At 43.1% G+C, this 23165-nt stretch overlaps 1 protein-coding gene across 4 annotated transcripts in view; it reads left to right on the top strand.

Moving 5' to 3' along the window:
• The window catches only part of UTRN (utrophin), a 1497630-nt gene that overhangs the window by 503835 nt on the left and 970630 nt on the right, over positions 1–23165 (top strand). For all 4 annotated transcript variants that reach the window (XM_086927281.1, XM_086927282.1, XM_086927283.1 and 1 more), the window contains 2 exons: positions 6188–6343; positions 15820–15990. In XM_086927281.1, coding sequence (XP_086783407.1) covers positions 6188–6343; positions 15820–15990 — 327 coding nt within the window. The remainder of the gene's footprint in view (positions 1–6187; positions 6344–15819; positions 15991–23165) is intronic.

Here is a 23165-nt window from a genome sequence, read left to right as displayed (position 1 = left end):
GTTTTTCTCCCCACCCGCCTGCCCTCCTCCTGCTCTGTTTTTCTCCCCGCCGCCCACCCTCCTCCTGCTCTGTTTTTCTCCCTACCCGCCCGCCATCCTCCTGCTCCATTTTTCTCCCGACCCGCCCACCATCCTCCTGCTCCATTTTTCTCCCCACCCGCCTGCCCTCCTCCTGCTCCATTTTTCTCCCCACCCGCCCGCCCTCCTCCTGCTCTGTTTTTCTTGATCCTCCTGCTCTGTTTTTCTCTTCCTCCCGCCCGCCCTCCTCCTGCTCCATTTTTCTCCCGACCCGCCCACCCTCCTCCTGCTCCATTTATCTCCCCACCCGCCCGCCCTCCTCCTGCTCCGTTTTTCTCCCCACCCGCCCGCCCTCCTCCTGCTCCATTTTTCTCCCCACCCGCCTGCCCTCCTCCAGCTCCGGTTTTCTCCCCACCCTCCCGCCCTCCTCCTGCTCTCTTTTTCTTGATCCTCCTGCTCTGTTTTTCTCTTCCTCCCGCCCGCCCTCCTCCTGCTCCATTTTTCTCCCAACCCGCCCGCCTCCTGCTCTGTTTTTCTCCCCACCGCCCTCCTCCTGCTCTGCTTTTCTTACCATACGCCCTCCTCCTGCTTCATTTTTCTCCCCACCCGCCCTCCTCCTCCTGCTCTGTTTTTTCCTCAATGCTGCTCCATTTTTCCCCAATGCTGCTCTGTTTTTTCCACGCCCGCCCTCCTCCTGCTCTGTTTTGTCACCACCCTCTCACCCTCGTACTTCTTGCTCTGTTTTCCCCCAGCCGACCTCCTCCTGCTCCGTTTTTCCCCACTTGCCCTCCTCCTGGTCTGTTTTTCCCATTCCCCTGCTCTGTTTTTGGCTCCACCCACCCGCCTCCTACTCCATTTCCCCCCACCAGTTCACCCTCCCACTGCTCCTTTCCCCCCATGCTCTGTTTTTCCATACAACCCCGCCCTCCTACTGCTCTGTTTTTCCAATCCTACTGCTCTGGTTTTCCTCCCACCCTATCCTCCCCTGCTCCGTTTTACCACATCCTACACTGTTTTTCCCTTACCCGCCCTCCCTCCTCCTGCTCCGTTTTTTCCCTACCTGCCCTCATCTCGCTGCCCTTTGTCTGTGCCACTTTATTACCTACGGAAGCAAACCTGCAAACAAAAAAATCCCACTGTCCCCCCTCCCTCACCCACCCTCATCCCACTTTCCTTTGTTCCCCACCGGCCGGCCCTCATCGTGCTGTCGGTTCATTGTTCGCCACCCACTGCCCTCATTCCACTGCCCATTGATTTATAATATCCACCCCCACTCCCACCCTGTTTCCATTAGGAAAAAAAATAAGTCTCATCCCCTATGTTTTTTTTTTAATTAAACGTCTAAGGACCACTATTTAGTTTGTGTAGCTGTCCGCTAAACAAAAAAAATTAACAGTGGAGATTTTCACTTCCCCTTTAGGTATAGAAAGACATATTGAAAAATAAATGTGTCCGAGACAGACCAGAGTTAATTCTTTAGGTATCTTATGCCTAACACTGTAACTTTCAGTTTTTAGGCCTTTCACTTTCAAAGTGTTTATCAACCTAAGCGAATTTGTATGCAAATAAGGAATTGGCTACCATTTTAAGGTACCTTTTCAGGTTCTGTAGTGTTGATCTTGAGGAATGCATTAAATCAAGATTTTCTTCTTTCCGACCCATTTTGGAATCCTAGTTATCTAGCTATTGCAATTTGTCTTATTACGAGCAGGATTAACCCAACTCATGTTTAGACAGACACATTGACTAAGTCGGGTTTTCATGTTTCTGTTTGCTACCGGAAGTGAGAAAATGAAGGACCCCATCTTGGTCTTGAGTTGGACACCCTGCAAGGGATGTCAGACCACTGCGTGCTGGAGTGTCTGCATGCAGGAGCCTCAGCGTCTCATGTCAGCATGGAAGTAATGTAAATGTAAATGTAAATTGATAATTGTATAGCGCACTACTCACCCGCAAGGGTCTCAAGGCGGTTCTACGTATACCGCTGTGGAACCCATCCTGGCTTTCCCTGTGAGGCGCCCAATCCTGGGCACCCCCAAGGTGGAGGCCAGGCATCCTTAGCATTGTGAGGGCCGTTGTGGAGATTAAGCAAGCTATTGTCCAGAGTTGCAGGGTGGGACTCCATGATTGGAATAGGCACCGAGGCGAGAATTATCAGGTCTGTGGAATTTTGAGCCCAAGACCCGCCGAGGCGGGGAATTGAACCTTGTTCCCGGGCTAGACCTCTGCATCAGGGTCTGCCGCTCTAATCATTGAGCCACACTTCTCCACACTTCTCCAAGTCTTTCTCTTCTGCCTGCCCCAGCAAAAATATGGTGCTTATATACCCAAAAGGTACCCTAAGGGGTTCTACCTTGCTGTGTCATGTTGGCCAACGATGATGAAAGGGATGACCTTTATACATAATTATCATGCAGAAAATGGTAGTCATGCTGTTATTCTGAGAAACCTCATGCATAATAAATGAGGCTAGTTTTCAGAGAAAACCACACAACATTTATGCAGCACCTAACTAGGTAAAAGGTCAGCACAAACGTGTTATGTTGTACAATAGCACAGTAAATATAGGTGAAAGATTAGTTAACTTCCCAGGCCTATATCAGAGTACATTACAAATCATAAAACCTTCTCTTTGCACTGCTTGCTTTAAGAGTCAGATTAGCTCTTAGAAATTCTAATGCTTTTCCAACCATGAGAAAGGGGGTTCTTTCCACTCGGTTCAGTTTTGCAGGGGGAATGGCGAAGTTTCCTTTCTCAGTTTATCGCTTCAGTAGGTGGATGCTAGGGAAGAAGGTCCTGCTTTGTAAGCTTCCCTTGATCCTTTCTAGGTTTGGTTATTGTCACTCTTCCAAACAATGACATTCTTGGCAAGGCGACAAATGCATTATTTTTTTTTATAAATCTAGCCGTGCGTTAAACCTGCATGTGGTGCCCTTGTAGGACTCCTCAAATCCAGAAATTGTGACCTGCATCCTCTTATCGGTTTGTGAAAGAGGTTTGATCAATCTTTCCTGAATTCTGTAATGTTTGTTTTGAAGAAGTTCTAGGAAAGGCAGATAAAAAATCAGCTGCATGGGCAGTGTAATATTTATTGAATATTGTAACAATTCTAAAGTTTAGATAGTGAAGGAATTTGAATGCCCCCCTACTTACCAGTTCTGGCAGATGGTTTGGCGGCAAATACAAAAGATTTTCCATTTTCAGGTCCCCTTTTCATCCTCACTAGTATTTCTTGGCTCCCTCTCATCAGACCTTCCTCATTCTCCCAATCACTACCCTTTACTTGACCTTTTCATTGCTGTTGCCTTTCATTTCGTCACTTCTAACTGGAAACAGGCTGCAAATATTTCATATCAGTCTTGGTGGAATGCAGTCTGTTTTAATCATCGTTTAGACACCAATTATGTATCTCACATCTCCCTAGCTATCAAACGTGATCTGATTTGGCTCCCTTTATTAACATACCTCTCTTCCTCTGCCCCAGTTCATTCCTCTCCTGATCCTGAAACAGTTGAAGTTCGCAAGCCCCCGTTTTTTTCTTATTCCTGTTTTTACCTTATTATTTGATTATTATATTTCTTAAATCTCAATATACTGTGTTCTATCTATTGTTTTAGTACTCTTATGATGTGTTCATAATTCTTCATGCTTGTAATGCTTATTTTTTATGAAATGTGTATTATTATTATATTGTTTATTTCTTCCATCCACTTATTGTAACTCTTCTCCTCTCACCCCTTTCCTTATTCCCCCCCCTTATTCTTTTTTCTCAATAAATCAAACTTAGATAGTGAAGGAGAACTAAACATGTGTTAGTCCAGTCTAACCCCTGCAGTGACTGCCCAATGCAAGACCACTTTGTATTGTGGCCATTTGTGACCATTTCATCACTGGCCTCTAACGATGTCAGTGCATCCTGGGAAGCTAATAAGACTTCAAAAATCAATATTTTATTCCATATATTTTCAGTTAGTTCAATAAAAGTTATAACCGCATGGACAGTCTGTATAGCTTACATAGGATATACTTAAAAAGGAAGTATATGATTCGTTCCCTGCGTCCCTCAGATGGTAAAAATAATGTATCTTTCTCCAGGGATTTACTAGCAGGGTTTAATTTGTATTTTAAAAGAATTAATATACGAGTCTAAAGATAAAGTTGTACTTATTAGCCCTGCTTTGCTCCCACTGAATACCAAGGCTGCCTAGTCTTGGTTCCACCTCCTTCCTCCCACACCCTACGTTTTCCGTAACTTTATTTTGTTGTTGCAGGTTCACATCCTTTATTTTCCCCTTTGTTGCTGTTTTTTTCTGTCTTTCCATTCCTCCTTTTCTCTCCATGTTTCCTGCCATTCTTCCTCTTGTTCAAGTTTGTTGTCGAAAAATAAGTTTGAGACCTCAAAAAATGCGATCTGGGTCCCACCGTCTGCACAAATTAAGCATTAGTGTTCCTGCTATATTATCCGCAGGACGCCTTTCTTGATTTCTCTCAGATTCTTTCCCTCTGTAAGGATCTTACTGTTTACAGTTAACCTTTTGGTTTTCCTACAAATGAGAACACGGCTGTGTTCTATAGATTTTCGACAGCCTGACGGATGCGTATAATTACTTGCCGCACAGCACTGCTTTTCTGTCAAACATAAAAGCGTTTTCGGTCCATATTATCCCCCCCATGTACCCTGTGTTGTTAATCGTATAAAACATATCTGTTGTGAATCATTAAAGTCTCTGTGGGGTACTTATTCCATTAAAAAAAAATACCACATGCCACAATTACTTGATATACTGGGAGGGATGAAATGATGACATGCCATGTCAAATCCATATCAAAAATAATTGTGCTGCATTTCATGACTGTTATTTCTACGGGTTTCAGTATTCCTGCTGTATGGAACCAAAGGTGCTGTGAATTAACAATATTGGGAGGCCAGTCTGCATCTCTGATGTTTTGTGATACGTGCCGGACACTGAGAGGGAAGAATTTAAAAACAAATGACTCTTCTAACCTAGCTATGCAGACATCTGGTACACCAGCCAGCTCATCTGTTTTGAAGCCCCTTGGAGATTTTTAAATGACTTTGAAAGTGTTTAGACCCTGGCTAGGCACTCATGGCAGGACTGTATCTGTGATGTTATTTCAAAAGAAGCAATGTCTCCTGAGAGACCTGAACTAGTCTTGGCAAAATGATTTAAATGGGTGCAATCTTGAGAATTTTACGTTTTGCGGGGGCAAACTTTCACATGATTTTCAAATCGGACAGACTGATTCGACCTAAGAATGTGCTGTAGAAACAATAAAAACGCACCTGAGAGACATTTTCTCTTTAAATCAGTCTTACCAATCAAATCAGTCTTATCCAGCATCTTGTGACTTTTGAATGACTTTTGGGGAGAGGAGTTGGCCTAACGGCTAGGGCGGTTAAACTTGAATCTGGGGAATCGGATTCGAGTCTCGGCGATGACGCTGAACATCCTGTGATTCTGGGCAAATCACTTAATCTCCCCATGCCTAACAAAAATGCATGTATCCTCATGTAACGCAACTGGCGCTCGTGTAAAGCGCTGTGATACCCGATAACTTCGGGTTAAGTTTGCGCTATATAACCCTGTGATACCCGATAACTTCGGGTCAAGTTTGCGCTATATAAAACTCCGTTATACAAATTGCATAAAATAAAAATAAATAACTGTCTGTTTTGTCATTTTTCAGCGCAGAGACACATTCAGGTATTTGTGAGCTATACAAATTGCATAAATAAATAAGGTACTGAGATGTGGCTTAAGGGCCAGAGTGGCCAACTTTGAAGCTGGGGAACCAGGTTCCAGTCTGGTAGGAGGCTCAAACATCCTGTGATTCTGGGAAAATCACTTACTCGCCTCGTGCCTAAAACAATGAATGTGTTCATCTGTAATGCAACTGGTGCTCATGTAAAGCGCTTTGATACCTTCGGGTCGAAGGTTGCGTTATACAAAACAGAATAAAAAAAAGGTACATTTCATGACATATAGTTATATTTTACATATTATTTACAAAGGTTTGTGATTTCCCACGCCGCAAAAGGTCAGTTTGATTTCATGGACTTTTATATCCCGTGGCTAAATAAAAAGTGTTTTTTCATGGCTGAATTTAATTTTTGAAACCCTGAACTACTTTCCCCTTCCCTTATTAGAAAATGTATAAGACCCTCAGTGAGGTGAAGTTGGAGGTGGAAACTGTAATCAAGACGGGTCGCCAGATCGTACAGAAGCAGCAGACTGACAACCCGAAAGCAATGGATGAACAGCTGACCGCCTTGAAACTTCTCTACAACGACCTCGGTGCACAGGTAAAAGGCATAAAGGACCGTGACAAATGTGTCCTTTTTCTAACTAATGTAGGTAATGCCCAATGTATGCTACTTTTTTTTTTTAACAATGGAGAAATCTTTGAGGCACCACTAGAAAGTATTGCTGGTGTAAAAATCTAAACATATCCACAGAGCAGATGTCTGCATTCCTTGGTAAATCTGCCCCCCCCCCCCCTCCTCACAGGCTGACTGTTTTGACCTTTCTTTACCTTCACTTATTGAAAATGCAAGGACCTAGATTTACCACCTCATTGTGGCTCGGTGATTTTATATCTCTAACATAATGCTGAAACGGTGTGATATGTTTTCTAATGTGTATGCAGGTTACATTAAACCCTTTGGCCTTCACTTACATCCACAATACGCTCAGAATAAAAGTCAAAGTTTTACAAGGATTGCAAACGAATGCTCTTGTAAGATGCATGAGCTAGCAACAGTCCTAAAAGGTCACTACTGAGAAACCAAGCACAAGAGGTTACGCTGAAAAGGACTTTCGTGTTACAATTCTACCAGCAAAACAGTTATTTCAGCACTCTTTAATATTGTTTAGCTTCTTTTATTGTGAAGCAGCCAAGTTATGCTCAAATCTACTATAACAACTACTATATTGTACAAGTATTCATTTTCATGTCAAATATTACCTAAAACTGCTAAATCCCTGATCTGTTATATGTAGAGGATATGTATATGGTTTCAACCCTTCGTTACTAGTTCACGTCACTTCTTTCCATCAGACTTGGGACTTCCGCCTCACAGGTGGAAGTGCTAGAGTCCATCCCTGGATTGTCGATTATAAAGGAAACCAAAAATGCATGAACATCTTCCATGAAGACACCACCCCCTATGGCATACTCTCTGGCCAGTGCCTTTGTGTGCGAGGAAGGTATTGGACCATCTCCAGATGTTCGTACTGAAGAGCGCTCTAGGCTGTTGTCAAAACTTTTTGAAGTTGGGATACAGTTGTGGTTATCGTCCACTGGCTTCCCGGGTTCTTCTTCATTATTTTCGGGTGTGTTTGTCGGTGCATTCAGGTGGATTCAATGTTGCTGTCCATACCGGTGTGGTGGGACAGGGGGCGCCAGTAATTGGTATTTGAACTATAGAGGACCTGTTTGGAGTGCTTGAATCCAGATCTCCTGTATATTCTCTTGCACCCGTTGCTGCTCTATGAAGGCATAGTGGATGAGGGCAGGTTGCTGTGGAAGACAAGGTATCGTCCTTGATCTGATGGCCTCTAGACTTTAATATTTTTGCTGAAGGAAGCCCAAGGTCAGTAACCCCTCCTCTTGCAATCTCTTTAGGAGACCTGTTGCTTCTGGACATCATGAAGCAACTTTCTGAGCATGAGTGTGTCTTGTTCCAGCAGCATTTGACTGAGAGAGACCTCGAGTTGCCATCTCATTTTGTATTTGTCTCAGATTGGCAATGTGACAGCTGAATTGAATCGATTTGCGTGATACATGAATGATCTTGACTATGGCACAGTAGCATACATCTGTCTCTACCCCTTACTCCAGTTCTGCCCCACGCATACAATGTCTCTCACACACACACACACACTCATTCCCCTCTTCCCCTCCTTCTATTCATTTTCTCTTCCTATTTGTCTTCCTCCTCCTCGTTGAGGAAGGGATCTAGTGCTTCATTCACACCTTCAAAGTCTTCTAGTGCTGCGGTAAGCTCCATGGTGAGTGCCACCGCCTTATTTGAATGTGCACAGTTCCATTCTCTATCTAGCACCCTCATGAGCTGCTTTCAGCCGTGTGGCTAGGCTAGTTGTACCTTTCTTTGACTTTGCATTGTCTAATTAGTTTGTGAATAAACTGGTTGCAAAAGCCCAAGCCTATTCAGAGGATGTGCACATTTTTAAGGCCTTAGGCAACCAATTGTTGAATTCTTTGTCTTTTGATCAGTCTTTGCCCAGGGAGAGAGTTTCTTTGGATTGATTTGACATGGGCCCTGTTGACTTCCTGAGCATTTAATAGGTGAACAATAATCCATGACATTAATTGACTATGAGGGTACATGAAACATCCATATTTCCTATGAGCTGGCCAGTAGTCATGGACTGGGATTGTGCTACTACATTATATATGCCTCCCCGTAGCCTTTAACCCTTTTGGGTTACTGGCTTAAATCATGCACTGAACCTCCTAGGTAGCTCCCCAAACTCTTCATTCTGGGAGCCTCAGCCGTCAGCCATGCCCACAGAAATTCCTGGGGCCTTTTATTTCGGTTCTTGTGTCTCTGATGGGGTGGTTTGTTAAGTTAGTCTTTGCACTATGCTGTGGGAATATTCTCCAGGTGAGATTTTCCCTCACAGCATCTTTCTTGGTGCAGCTGTGAGCTCCTTCTATCTTATTGACCCCATGTGGCAGCACCGCTGTCACATCTGTATGTACTCATTGAATATGTGTAACCCTTATCACACCGGCCCCCAGTGACTAGCCTCGCAAATCTCAATCACTTTGTTTTTGCGCCTTGTGTTACTACTTGTAAAGCGCAAGCCTAGTGAGGGAGCTATGGAGCATTGTATCAACTATGGGTAGGGAGCAATAACAATTATGCACTTAAAAGTGAGGTATTCCCTCAAAAGATACATTTTAAGCTCTTTCTTGGACTGTAGGGTGACGGGACGAGCCTGATGCCCTGCTGCTACTGTCAGTGTCCTCCAGTGGTGGAGTAAAATTACTTGGCTTACCCGTCAGAGCTGCTCTCCAATCCAGTTGAAGGGGTACATAAGCCCTTCAACCTACTTGTCGTAATCCCCATTGGAGAAAATCCATTACGGAGAGTGAGTAGGTGATACCAAAATGTCAAGCACTTTCAATCTCTGATGGACGGACAGCATGCAGTCCGTTAGACTTCTCCCCACAGAAAGATAATTTTCGCTCCTTCCTCCAAGGGACCCAGAAGCCTTTCATTAGAGTGTAATATGAACATTGTCCAACCAAACTGGCCCCCTTCTGTGACATCCCTGTTGTTGGCCAGATAATATTAGAGCTTACATTACTCACATGCCTGCATTCTGGTGATCATTTCTGAGAAGTAAGCATTTTCCTTTGGAATTCTTTTGGGGGATGTGCACAGATTTATAGAGTTCCATGAATTGCTTTCGATTGCACATATATGATTCTCATTGTGAGCATATGGCACCGGCCCTCCCTAGCCTTATAATAGATGCAGTCATTCATTTAATTTTGCTCACTTTACAAAAGATTCAACAGTCAAGTACTGGCATGTCCCGTGCTTTCAGTCCCCTTTCATATATTGCACGGATGTTGCCATTCATCTAAGACGAATTGTCCTTTTGTATGAGGCTGCTTACCTTTTGAGGTAAGTATCTGTAGTAAATTTCCAAACACAATCTTGGGTCGTCCCATTAGCACAATGAAAAATTGACCCCTCGCCCGCTTGGATGTAGCCATTTAAACACTTCACACACATGGTTTGCATTCTCCACCAGTCCTCCCAATGCTGTCATCATTTCTTCTGTCCAGTCTTTCTGATGACGTCACTACTCCATTGCATTTATTTCTTAGTGGGTTGTTTGAAATGTGGCAGTCCTGGATGAGTTCTCAAACTCCACATCTAGGATGGCCTCTAAACCTTAGCTGCTTGGTCAGCATGCTTTGCTCCTCTCCGACTGGTTGGTCCAATCACTGTGCTCATTGACCGACTAATGATCTTAACACTAATAGCTAATAACGCTAATAACGCTCCTACAAGGCAGCAGTCAGCACCATACATGAAGCACTCTGAGACCTACAACTTGTTTCCTGCAAAACTGTTATATGAAAGTAACTTTTTTCTTAACATTACAAATTATTTAATACATTTTAGCAGATTTATGAGCTGATTTTCTTTCTCGCTTTTCTCCCTTGCTGTCTCAACTTCCCTCCATAGAAAAACGAGCATGTGTCAATGTTCTGAGGTTTCTGTGCCAGTGAATGGTTTTTCGAGACCATTTGCTCTAAAAGTGGCCTACATTTCAGTCACGCAGATTCTTGAATTTTCCCAAACTTTGATAGACATTTTCCAAGAGAGCACGGGACACTGGCTGCCAACTTTATAAACTTCTCCCTGCTTAGCAAGCAGAACTGAACAGATATTTTTCACATTTCAAAAGTGCTCTAAATTTTGTGGGAATTTGCAGAATAAGTTTCACTGAAGAGATCTGCTTTATAATCTAATTTCAAAGGTAATTGTTTTTTTAAATTTCTTTATTCATTTATGTTTTCAATGTTGAACGGTGTTTGTCCACATCGTTGCATACGAACATCACAGTACAGGACAGATTGTTATTATCCATCCCCATTCAAGCATTATCCATGTTTCCTTCCCTGTTCGAACCCATGTATTCATCCTAACTGTATTCCACCTATTCTTTTCCCATCACATTATCACCCACTTCCCAGATTATTTAGTGTATGTGGCAGATCGCCATGTAATTAAGGCTACTGGTCGATAGCGAACATTCCCAGCAGTCTAGCTCATAGTGTGTTCTCCTCCCACTCCACACCTTCCCGAATTTTCATGGACACACTCTCCCCTCATGCACCAATCTCTGCTACAAAGCACATATTCATACCTGTTTGCCACCTTTGTTTAGTCTGGACTTGTTGTGTTGCTCACATTCTACCAATATCTCGTTTTGCTATCATAAATCCCATTGCACAAAATAACAGCTTGGACATTTGGAGATCAGTATCACTTGGCCTGGCCAATATGATAAAGTCAGGGGGTGGGTGATATGTCTCTTTCATGATTGCCCTGAGTTCTGTAGTTATTTCTCTCTAGTAGCTGCTGATTGAGGGACACTACCTGATCGTATGTTGGACCATGCCTTCAGTCGAGCTGCATCTGATAAAAGTAGGGGTCCGTACCCTACCCATTTTAAAAAGCGTGATTCTGTGCCAATATATTCTTTGACGAATTTATAACTGGGTTAAACTCAGTCTGGCTTCTATAGCTTCTTCTCTGGGGTTCTTAGGACAGCTTACCAGACTGTGCCTTCCCAGGTTTTCCTCTTATGTTTCTGTAGGGCATTGGGTGTATTATCAAAGATCTTACAGCATATTGATGAGATGGTTTTTTAGGTATCTCTTCCCTAAGTATCATGCTCTTTTGACTATCCTGCTCGTCCACCCAATCTATATTATCTGACGTGAAGACGCGTGTTTGTAAATATTTACATCTCTGGGTGTGTACCAATTCATACTCTTACTGTAATTTCGCAAATGTCTTCAGTCCTGTGCCCTCTGGTAAGTCCCTGTTTTGGATATGCCTATCTTTACAATCTCTTCATTTCCTCTCCACTCTTCGTATATTCCCCTTCCATAATGGAGTCTCTTTTGTTATCTTCCCTTGTCAACCTAAATAATTTATGGCCTTATGGTAACAGTCAATACTCATTTCCAATTTTAATTGTTCGATCTTGCTGTCTTTGCTCTAATAGCATCCATCTGTAGCAACCTATGGCTGTTTCAGTAATAAACTGAGCAAATGGGATGTTTTAATGTAGAAAGGAACATTTGATGATGAAAAGGGTTGATTATTCCGAAGGGTCCTCTGAAAAGAAAGCACAAAAAAGTAAGCCACTTGCTACTTCGATTGGCTAATTTCTTCCCTTTCTGCCAGCATGAAAATAAAGATTTCGGGAGCAAACACGAACAATGTGATGGGCCTGCTCCTTTGTTTAATGATGTATTCTATCTGTCATAAAGCATATTGATTGGAAGTCTGAAATAAATGGGCTGAAAGAGAAAATGATTGAATATCCAACTGTAAATGATTTGTTTTGACATCCTCAACAAACATTGCTTTGATACAAATTGCATTTTAATAACACAAATTGCCTGAGCATATCCAGTAGAGAGGAAAAACATTTTAATAAAATGGCTCACTTGAAAGGCAAAGATGAGCAGAAGCCCACAATGTAAAACAACAATAAAATATCAGTTTGCACACAGCTAAAAACGGATGAATATTCTTTGTATGATTTATACTGCAGCACCCGTGTCCCCTCGACTATGTTTCCGTCCACTCTTTTCCTGCCTTTGTCGGAATTACTTATTTAGCATTCAGATGCCTTGGAGTTGGAGCATTGTGAAAAAAACCTTAACACTTACTCAGCAATCAAAGGTCTGTTTCTCAGGCCTGCTCCTGAGACAATATGTGACTTTGGGCAGTTATCTGCTGATCTGTGGGCAGTTATCTGCTGGGTATGTGTCATTATCTTAAGTGTCTCTTGGTCTTTGGAACAGTTGCCCTGCTTGTTGGGGGACAAGGATTTATACTTGAGTTTGGACTCCCCAAAATGTAAAGTGATCAAAGAGACGCGGCTTACCCTTGGAGGTGATGAGTGTTTGAAATGTGGCTAATATATGACATAAATAGTAACACCCATGAAAAGTATCTGAGCAAACATCTTTGTAATTAAAGGAGAATTTGTCTTAATTTAAAGACTACAAAATGTACAACTATAAAATCAAATTGGACACAGAAGGTACTAGATCAATTGCTGGCAAAGACACTTCCCCAATGAGGTGTAAAGCACCTGGAGGTTAACACTCTGCAGTTAATAACAAAAATACGGTCTTTAGGACAGTACTAGTCTGAGTAGAGGTCCTGACTTTTCAACTCGTGCTGTAAGCCTTAACATCTCAGTCCTTGTACTATGGCTTTGTGTACCGTTCCCATTTACTAGCCCTGAGGTACTAGAGTGTTGCAATACATCAACAATACTACGATGCATCGTTCTTTTGTCCTAGTTTCTCAATGGCCCTCAGTACAGCGAGGAGTGCCAGTTTAATAAGTTTGTGCCCAGTCAGCTGAGAATATGACAAAAATGTCATAAAGCACTTGCGTTTCGAAAACACCCAGCAATCCTCCATCCAAAAAGAGATAGAGTTTGGATCACTTGTGAAACCACCATTTTCCTTAGATCGAGAATCCGAAAGTTCCAATGTTTTATTAAAGGGGATAGTGACATGGAGCCAATGAACGCTATTCAACAAGAGACCATACACTTCTCCAGCTGGTCTCTAAAGTCACATCTGGAACATAGGGGTTACTTTAGCTAGAAATAATGATTGCACATGAGCTGGTGCTCCCAATGCTTGACACGTATCTGAGGAACACATCTTTTAGGGAAAGAATCCAATTGTTCCTTTAAGATGTCATCTTTTCCTCGTAGTCCTACAGATGTGGTTAACACAGTTTCAGAATCGAGGAGGCTAGCCTCTGCCATCAGAGCATTACTAAAGCTCCAGCAGAAAGGGCAAGGTCTCTGGTACTGTGTGGCTAGAATTGAGATGATCCGGACTACAACTAAGACGAGGGATTGGGAATGTAATTGGTCTGTACAGGTCCACCACAGTTGCCGCTTCTAAATGTCTCCTTCAGATTTTCTCTAAGGCTCTCTTAACTTCTCATTGGCTAACTTCCTTAAGGCATCTTTCACTCTTATTTTCATCAGCAATCTCTGCTCTTTGCCCTCCTGGTTAGGGTTAATCCTCCCCTCACTTGGGAGCTAAGTAGCAAATCGGCCTGGGCAGGGCATAACACCAGGCAAGTCACAGAGTGAAAGCAGGGGCGGTTCTAGGCTCATGGCGGCCCTGGGCAGGGAGCGTAGGTAGGGGGCCCCGGAAGAGGGGGTCGGGGCGGGGCGCGGAGGCCATTGAACGGGGGGGTCAGGGTGTTTGGAAGTGGAACAGAGCCGGAGGCCGTCAAATCCCTGCCAGGGGCCGCCCACCAAATATGTATCCATCCGCAGAGGATTATTATATTATGGATATATATTGCTGTGGTGGCCCCTGGGGTTTTATGGCCCTGTGCAGGTGCACAGCTTGCACATGCCTAAGGCCGCGCCTGGTGAAAGTGACAGGACACATCAATATTCATTGTTGTGGTCCAGGTCAGAAGCCTTGTCTGAATGAGGCACCAAAGCTCCTTCATATTTCAAAGCCAATATTAGGTATGGGCAGCTAAGGTGGGGGTATTGCTGGGAAGACAGGAAAAAGTGTTCCCTATTTGAAGATTATAACTCTGGTCTGTCAGTGCTGGGTATATGTTCCTGGGCATTTCCAGGAAGGAGGAGGTGGCAGGGACAAAATAGTGACAGATGTTTATTTGAGCAAGACAACTTAGATTGCCCAAGTGGAGTCTTCTATTAACAGACAGCTATCTGCTCAACACAAAGAAAAAGCCACAACTGATATTCAACATAAAAAATAGTAAACATGTGGTGGCCTTGCAGCTGTGTAGAATGCAGTCCATCCATTGGACAAAGCCAGTCTCACCATTTTGAAGAAGCTGAGCTTTGGCTCAAGGTTACTATCTTGTAATTTATTGTAGTCGGAAATAATATCCCACAGATATTTGAACATTACATTTCATTTCTATACTGCAACAGTGAATAAAACCCAGTAAAAATTAGACCTTTTACCTGCACAATAAAAGGCTCTATGACCACGAGGAGCAAGTGCTAAGGAATTTCATCAAGACTTATTTGCCAGCCCCTTCAGATACCCCTGATAAGATACAGCTGCACACAATAGCTCTGTGGACATACTGTGTTCATTCCATTTGAAACTGGGTTTTCATAAGAGCACCAATGTTTGTTTTCTTAACCCAGCCTAGCTTGAAAAGGTCTTGGTGATTCTGAGTTAACTACCCCGTCTTGGCCCCACATTAGGGCAGCCACTTGTAATAAGGGCCTAAATTAGAGTTTAGTCCAAAAATGTTGTACCTCAGTGGGGGGTTTCTACAGTTAAAATCTTTGACAACCATTGGCTCAATACTATGAATGTTGTGCTGCCAGATCAGTTTTAGCAACTTTGTCTTTCATAATATATGTATATATAGGGCATGTTCCACAAGAGCAACACCAGAATCTTAAGATTCCAATGATATCATTTTGTGGTGGAACCACTGGAGGAAGCTGCAAGGGAATATGTATTGCTTTCTGTAAGTGATCAAATGTTCTGATGCCACTGCCAATATTCTTTTCTCTTTTGTAAATGCATTCTATATTTTCAGAATATCAAGGAACCACGCATAAGAGAAAGAGGAATTAATATCTTCAGGAGTATTGTTACCATTTCCAAGTTATTGCTGACATGTCTCAAGTCGTCCAAGTTTTTTAAAAAAAATATCTTATCAGTTGTAGAAACTGTGGATAAATTACTATTATTTGAAAGGCTGGTCATCTGAATTATTATGGAGTTTGTAATGCAGCAAATGCTTTTTTCCCATGATATGATTCAGCTCTGTATCTTCCAATAGTTGCCAATATGAAGATAGTGCCAGTAAATTTTGAAGACTTTTTTTGAATAACAAATGATGTTCCGTGGGCAAGTCATTTGAGCCAGAGTCAAAAGAGCATAGACTCTATAAAATATTACTTATGAATACACAGTAGTAATTCTTTGTTTTTGGTTTCTTTTCTGCAGGTGACCGAAGGGAAGCAAGATCTAGAACGTGCAAATCAGCTCGCACGCAAACTTAAGATTGAAACAACTACACTGTCTGAATGGCTCTCCGCAACTGAGGCTGAGCTCGTACAGAAATCAACTTCTGAAAATCTGCGTGCTGATCTGGATACAGAAATTGTTTGGGCTAAAGTAAGAATCATTGCTAAATTGTCCCTTTCCTGTCTTTTCTGGTTTACCATTTAACTTGCAAGTAGAATATAAACAATTGCAACTGTTCATAACTTTATTGCAATAGCTTTTTTATATACAAGAGAGAGGTTTCATTATTAAACAGTAAAACAACCTTTTGACCCTCAAGCTTTTAATGCTTTATATGTGTGAGTTTCATGATTTCATTGTGATGGACCTCTTTCAACTCAGAACTTCCCATTTTTTGTCATTCTGTTCCATTGAAAATTGAGTAAGGATGGCCTAAACGTTTATAATTTCTAGGGTAGACGTTTGCAAACTCTCAAGTTGGGATTGCAGTTTTGTCAGATGGAGGATCTAATACAAGGGGTCTCCAACCTTTTAAATCGACTTATGTTCAATGAAAATCACTGTAAGATACCTCGGTGCATCAGGGAAGGTTGCCACCAGTAATGTTAAAAAGGCTTTATCCATTTGCAATACCTCTAAATGAGTAATACATATCAGTCAGAACTCCAGTGTACCATGGTAATAATAAGTCTCCCCAACACTGCATAGTTTTACATAACAATGCATAATGTGGATTTTTTAAGTGCAAGTTCTCCCTGAAGGGCATCTTGGAGCGGAAACAACATATGTTTATTGCTGCCCCTCTCAGTGGTTTGAATGGTTGAGTTGGAAGTTCATCTGGAAATACAACTTTTTTTCTCCAAACATCAGCTTATTAGTTTTGAAAAGATACAATTTTTCTCCAGACATCAGACTATGAGTTTTGGAAATACACACATTTCCATCTGCAATACATACATGCTTTTCAGTTTTGGTATGCACATATATATCAATCTAGCAAAAGTTTCTAATTTAGTAGAATGGACTGTACACAGGAGAAGTACTCAATTGGTGAAGCCTGCTCTAATAGGATTGGGTGGGAGAGTCAGTTCTACAAACTAAACTATACCTCTCTCATTTTAGAAATGTTGAACATGAAAGATAATTTGGTAACATTAGTAAACTTGGGTAAGTTAAGGGAAACAAGGTGACGCTGATAAAGCAATTGAAGAAACCCTGGCCTAGGCTTTATGCTGAGCAACAACAATTAGTGTCTCTGTGGTCCCCTTTTAAGGTTGGACACATCATTCTTAGGTAACCAGTTGTTCCATGCAGAGACTATCACAGAAAGCGTGAGGCTTCTCTACGTTTGAGGTTATAGAAGGCAGTGGGCATATTATCATTACATTTTTAGTTGAATCACATAGTTTTCAAGGTCAGAAGCCTGTCCTGTGGTAATTGGCTGAGCTATTGTCTTCCAGAAAAGCCATATTGTTTTCACTCTACCTGCAACTATTATGTAGCATCCTGAGAAAGAAGCCTGAAGACTTTAGAAAATGTCTTATCCTAGAGCTGCACTTCTTCCAATGGGTACTGAAACAGGAAATCTTCTTGAGTCAGCTACGGCTCGAGATACTCAATTCTCATGGTGGACAGTGCATTGGTTGACGATATGGCTGCTTGTTTGATGTGTTTCCTTAGGCAACTGCTTGTTTTCATTTCCAGCCCATTGGAACATGTTTGGTACATTGTCTTTATTTCACAACATGAGTTGCAAAAGTGCAACTGGGAGTTCTAGATACTAGGAGGAATTACCTATTTGCTGCATGACTATGGAAATGTTTTGGAGAAAAAATGCTACAATAAACAAAGTTTTTAAAGCAGACATAGGAACTCCTAAATCATGTGGGACATGTCCAACAGTGCTTTTAAAATGAAATGAACCAATAAAGAATAACTAACTTCAAGTAGATATGAGATTTTCAACTAATAATGGCGATAGGAGCTACCAGGTGGCACAGCGTCCATACATTTGTAAAAGCATAGCTCTCCCTCAAGGGGTTCCTCAGTGCTCCATCCTGACCCCCACTCTTTTTAACCTATATGTCGCACCCCTGGCTGAGATACTGGCATCTCCATTGTGTCATATGCAGATGACGCGCAACTAGTGGTGTCCCTGTCCACACCTCTGATGGAGCAGCAGCTAAGTTCTCCTTGTGCTTGAAGGACTTGGCCTCTTGGATGACAAACAACTGCCTGAAACTAAATGGCAGTAAAACTGAGATCCTGGTGGTGGGGAATACCCCCTCCATTTTGTCTTCGGCATGGTGGCCTCCGACATTAGGCCCTATACCCACTCCGAGCAAACTGGTCAAAAACCTAGGACTATGGCTTGATTCCAAATTATCCTTTGAGGCTCAGACCCAGAAAGGGGCTGGGAAATGTTTCGATATTTTAAAGACACTGCGAAAAACTCTGGATGTGCTTCCCACACCAGCTAGGAAAACCCTGGTCCATGACTTAGTAGCATTGCAACTAGACTATGGAAATGTTCTTTACCTGGGAGTAACTAAAAAATGTCTGCACAGGTTGCAATGCATTCAGAATTCGACAGCCCGCCTGGTTCTAAAATTACCTAGGAGAGCTTCTATGGGTAACGCTCCTGACGACCTGCATTGGCTACCAGTTGGGAAGAGAGTCCTTTTTAAAGCTTTATGCATCAGCCACTGGAGTTTACAGGGTGTTGGACTTGGCCCTTTGTGACTAAAGTTCCTTAAACCTTTTGCCTTCCTCCTAAACCTTTTTGTGACATTATGTTGCTGGCTTAGATGCTTTAAGCACTTCACCACTGCTGATCAGTATCAAAGTGCAAGTCCTCTCTGTATAAAGTTTTATGGTAATTGGTTGTCCATAATTGGTATGTTTGCCTTACTAGTAAAGTCCCCAGTAAAGTACACTAAGTATGCCATGGCTGGTAATGCAAATGCTACTCGTGGGCCTGCAGCACTAATTGTGCCACCTACACAAGTAGCCCTAAAGGTAGAACTCAGGCCTGCCACTGCAGTGCCTGCGCGCAGTGTGCAAACTGCCATGTTGTCCTGACAAGTGCACCTACTTGCCAAGCCTTACTCTTCCCTTTCCATGCACATCAGACACCTCTATGGTAGGTACAGGGTACCCCCTAGGCAGGGTGCAGTGTTTGTGAAAGGTAGGACATGTACTGAGGTGTGTACCATGTCCTGACAGTGAAATACTCTCCAGTTCGTTTTTCACTGTTTCAAGGCCATCTTGCCCATAGGACAGAATGGGGAAGGCTGAGTAATATGTTTCCAGCCTATCTTCCCATAGGCTTAAGATGGAGAGGTGCAGTTTAGTGTGCCAGAACTCACAATTTAATAACACATCTTTTGTGAAGGTGGTTTTTGAATTGTGTGTTTATAAACTGCGCTTTTAGAAGTGGCTGGTTTCTTTGTTCTAACAATTCTGTGTGTCTCTGTCTGGCTGTGGATTGACTGTCTGGATTTGAATGTGATAGGATCTGGAAAAATGTCTTGACCCAGGGGAGGAGGGGAGACAGCAACAGGCTGACCTACGTCTAGAGTGTAGGGGGGAGGAGTAGGCCCCGGAGGTGAAGAGGCCTGGACTGCTGCCATAAAAGAATGGCTTCACCTCCTTATGTGTGATCGAGGAACCAGACCCCCACTATTCAAAGGAAGAAGTTGTCACTGGCAGAGAGACACCCAGAACTGGTTTTGACAGGGGTCAGTGCCCCCCTGAACACGCAGACTTCAAAGACATTTAGGGGTATAACTATGAGAGGTGAAATCCCTGAACGTTGGATTGATCAAGACTGAAAAGGATTGAAACTACTTTGTGGTCATGAGGAACCTCTGCCAAGGAAGAGCAGCTGAAGAGACTGAAGAGAAGGACTGACCCTTGCTTTGTTTTCTGGGGCTGGCCTGCAGTTTGCTGATTTAACCAAGGAGAGACTAAGTGACTTTGCTGTATGATGTGTCCCCCTGCTTGAAAGGACTTTGCTGTGTCCTGAAGTAACTTGTCCCCAAGGGCCCGAGGAGAGCTGGCTCCCTGTTGTGGAAACTCGGGAACACAAAGGTTTCCAAGTGTGTCCCAGCGGCGCTGTGTGCTTTTGTTTTTGCAGCCAGAGACTGCCGTAAGTATTGCCCCGGGACTGTGTGGCCCTAAACCTAATCGAGTCTCAGCTACGCTTTGTGCGTGTGCAGCCCGAGACTGCATGGGGTCCGTGGTACTATTTGGAAAGTGCTCCATGACTGCAGTGTCCCCACAGCGTGAATCATCATCCACGCTGCTGTGTAGCGGTTTGTGGCCAGAGCCGCCATCGTAACGGAGGCTGCGGATCAAGATTGGCGTTGCCGGACCGAGCCCCAACATGCAGAAGGACTTGGTAAAGCTGAGGAAGTTGTGAGGTAATCGTGATCGTTGTTCGCAAGAAGAATCTGCCCAAGATCGTCAGCAACGGAGAAAGGTAGTGCCATAACCTGTCCGGCTACAGCGTTGCCTTGCATCAGAGCTGCGTCGTCATCGGGAGCGCCCAGCAGGAAATCTGACGAACACGGAGAGAGCGAGGCAGCGCATACCTCAGGTAAGGCTTGGACTCCGGTTGGGAGCCACAAGCCTGTGGGGCCTGGGGAGGGGGAGGAGGAATACAGGAGTGCTCCCGTCTCTCTCCGACTGCATCGCATTAGATTAGCTGAGTCCTCGAGCAGCCCGGACCTGCCCGGCAGTACCCGGACCGCCCTCGAAAGTTCAGGACTGTAGCCTGTGATTGAGGCCTAGTGGTGCCCGCGCTAATCGCATCGATTGGCCTGGTATTATTCCTGCATTATGAACTGCCTTATTACTTTCATTGAGGAGTGTATTATTCCTGCATTACGAACTGCCTGATTATTTGCATTGCTATGGAAGGTTATGACTTCCTTTCATGTTAGCCAGTTCATCAATCTTCTGCCTTTCTTTTCTCCACCTCATCGCACAAAAGAGGAGGAGAGACTCCAATTGTTTTGATTCCAAAAGAGCCTCCAGTTTTTACACCGATCGTACGTACCATGGACCATCAGGTGGACGATCAACTCTTTGTGGAGGTACTGTGGAGTAAAGAATTGTACAACAGTGCTTAAAAGGACCACATTGCCTTGGATAGTCCACTGTATTAAAATATGTGGTGCATTGGCCAAGAAGCAGTCGCTGGAAGGTCTGAGGGATCATTAGGCCAGTGCCAAGTCTGCAACTACTGCGCTGGCACACAAAGCGTTTGTCTTTGACATGTCAAGCCGCAAAGTGGATGTCATTTCACAAATTTACGAAGCACTGCTGCCTCGATAACCAGTCCGGCGGAAGGGGCACTTGGCCTTTTCGGTCCTATAAAAGTCTTAGTTTGAACCATTTCACAGTCCCACTTCCTTGGTGGTACTTCTTTGGTAACTAGTCACAAAGTGAAGAATCAGCACTTAGAATTATCCATCAGAAGAACAACTTACTTGCATTTGGTAAAGCTCTTTCTAGTGGATGATCTGTATAAACACTGATTCCTCACCACCCTCCCACCCACCCTCCGGGGAAATGGTCTATTTTTCAGCTAAAAATTCCCATTCCAGGAATCTGCACACTGTCACAACTATTCATTTGTGAAGCTCTGCGCCCAATGGCACAGACAGACACAAGAAACAAACTGACGTCAGCTCGCTGAGTAGCACTTTTATGCGGTTCCAATGTTGCTTCCCGGTCGTGGCAAATCTGACAGACTTGTGCAACACCTGCTGCCATGCGGGAGCACGCTGAGAAAAAAGTTTGGATCCATTCTTGGATCCAGGGGTATTCACAACGTGAGAACTCTTCGGTTAGATAGAGTATCCCTTAGAAAGAGAGTTGCTAAAGGTAACTAGTTCTATAGCATGTATTTCAGCTTTGTGTTATTGTGAAGAAATGTTTAAGTCTGCTAAACGGTTTTAAATTATGATAAGACAAAAAAAATTAATTGAGATTTATTTCTGTGATTTTAGTTGCTGTACAAACAGTGCTGTTAACATGGGCACACCCTAGTTACTTGCAAATTACATTGTGAATTTGGTAGTTCATCCTGTAGCAGGCAGAGTGAGCATGCCGGAAAGAAAACTAGGCTCTGAGTTTGGAACATGGTCTGATCCCGGTCTTTTCTGTCTATGCCTGCCTTAGTTCTGTCTGAATTAAAGTGAACAGATTATAAGCTGCGTGTGTGGTTATTTTCTCATTTCAGCTTTTTTAGTAATGTTACTGTTGCTATTTAACTGTAAGTATCAGCATATAGATGGTGTGCAGTCGGTTAGATGTAAGGAATTTACAGTAAAGAAAGTGAATACCTCTGACATACAGTGAAAGGAATGTTTGGCTATTATTGTTAAAAAATGAGATAATAACTACTATTTGGTTTCTCTCGCCTCTGCTGTTATGAAGGTGAGCCCCTACAAGTCATGCTGTTTTATGTTGCTTTTCTTATTTATTCAGGTGAGAATATAAGAAGCTCAAATCATTACATTATTAACAGGCTAGTAGCTCATTCACAGTGGGCATGAAATTCAGATGTTAAACATCCCACCACAGCAATATTCAAGCTGGCAAGAGAGATCTTGAGGAAATGCACCCATTGAGGGATCTGAGAGTCACTTGCAAGTCCCACATTTGAATCCATGCAGGCTCGCTCAGCTGTTATCCTCAGACGCCATTAACTTGAATAAATTGATACAAAGCCACCCTCTATTCTCAGTGCATTGAAGAGGCAAACTGCAGCTATGATCACTATAAAAAAGGCTAGAACTTTCAAAATGATCATTGCAAGCGAGGGGCAATGCCAGCTACCCAGGCATTTGCTGCAGGGTCTGGCATATGAGTAATTGTGCTGCTAATGGGTGGAACTATAGATCAGCATTTTGTCAATGCTCTGAACTAACGCAGAAAGAATCGGGGTTGGCAAATTGGGAAGATACAAAGAATAATTGCGAGAGCAGTTTGAGAAGTTTTCCTTATTTCAAAATATATATGTAGAGCTTTGTGTCCAGCGGGTAATTTCGAAGCACTTCAGGTAGTAGTGAAATTAGCCAAGATAAGTGGTGATCAGTTTAACAAAATCAGAAGTTTCCTACTTAGGTAGAATAGCCGAAAGCTTATAGGCTTGCACATTGCACAACCGATCGAATATGAGCATTTGTCTTGGAATCACTAGTATGGCAGTACACTACAATTTTCAGTTGGTTCATCTTTACTACCCTGCTCTTAAGCCCATGTTCCAACAGGCCTTCTCATCCAACCTCTAGCCAAGCCTGCCCGGATCTTTT

This window comes from Lissotriton vulgaris, chromosome 6 (genome assembly GCF_964263255.1).
Source record: "Lissotriton vulgaris chromosome 6, aLisVul1.2, whole genome shotgun sequence".
Classification (NCBI taxonomy): Eukaryota; Metazoa; Chordata; class Amphibia; order Caudata; family Salamandridae; genus Lissotriton; species Lissotriton vulgaris.
This window is presented reverse-complemented; position numbering and strand designations above follow the sequence as displayed.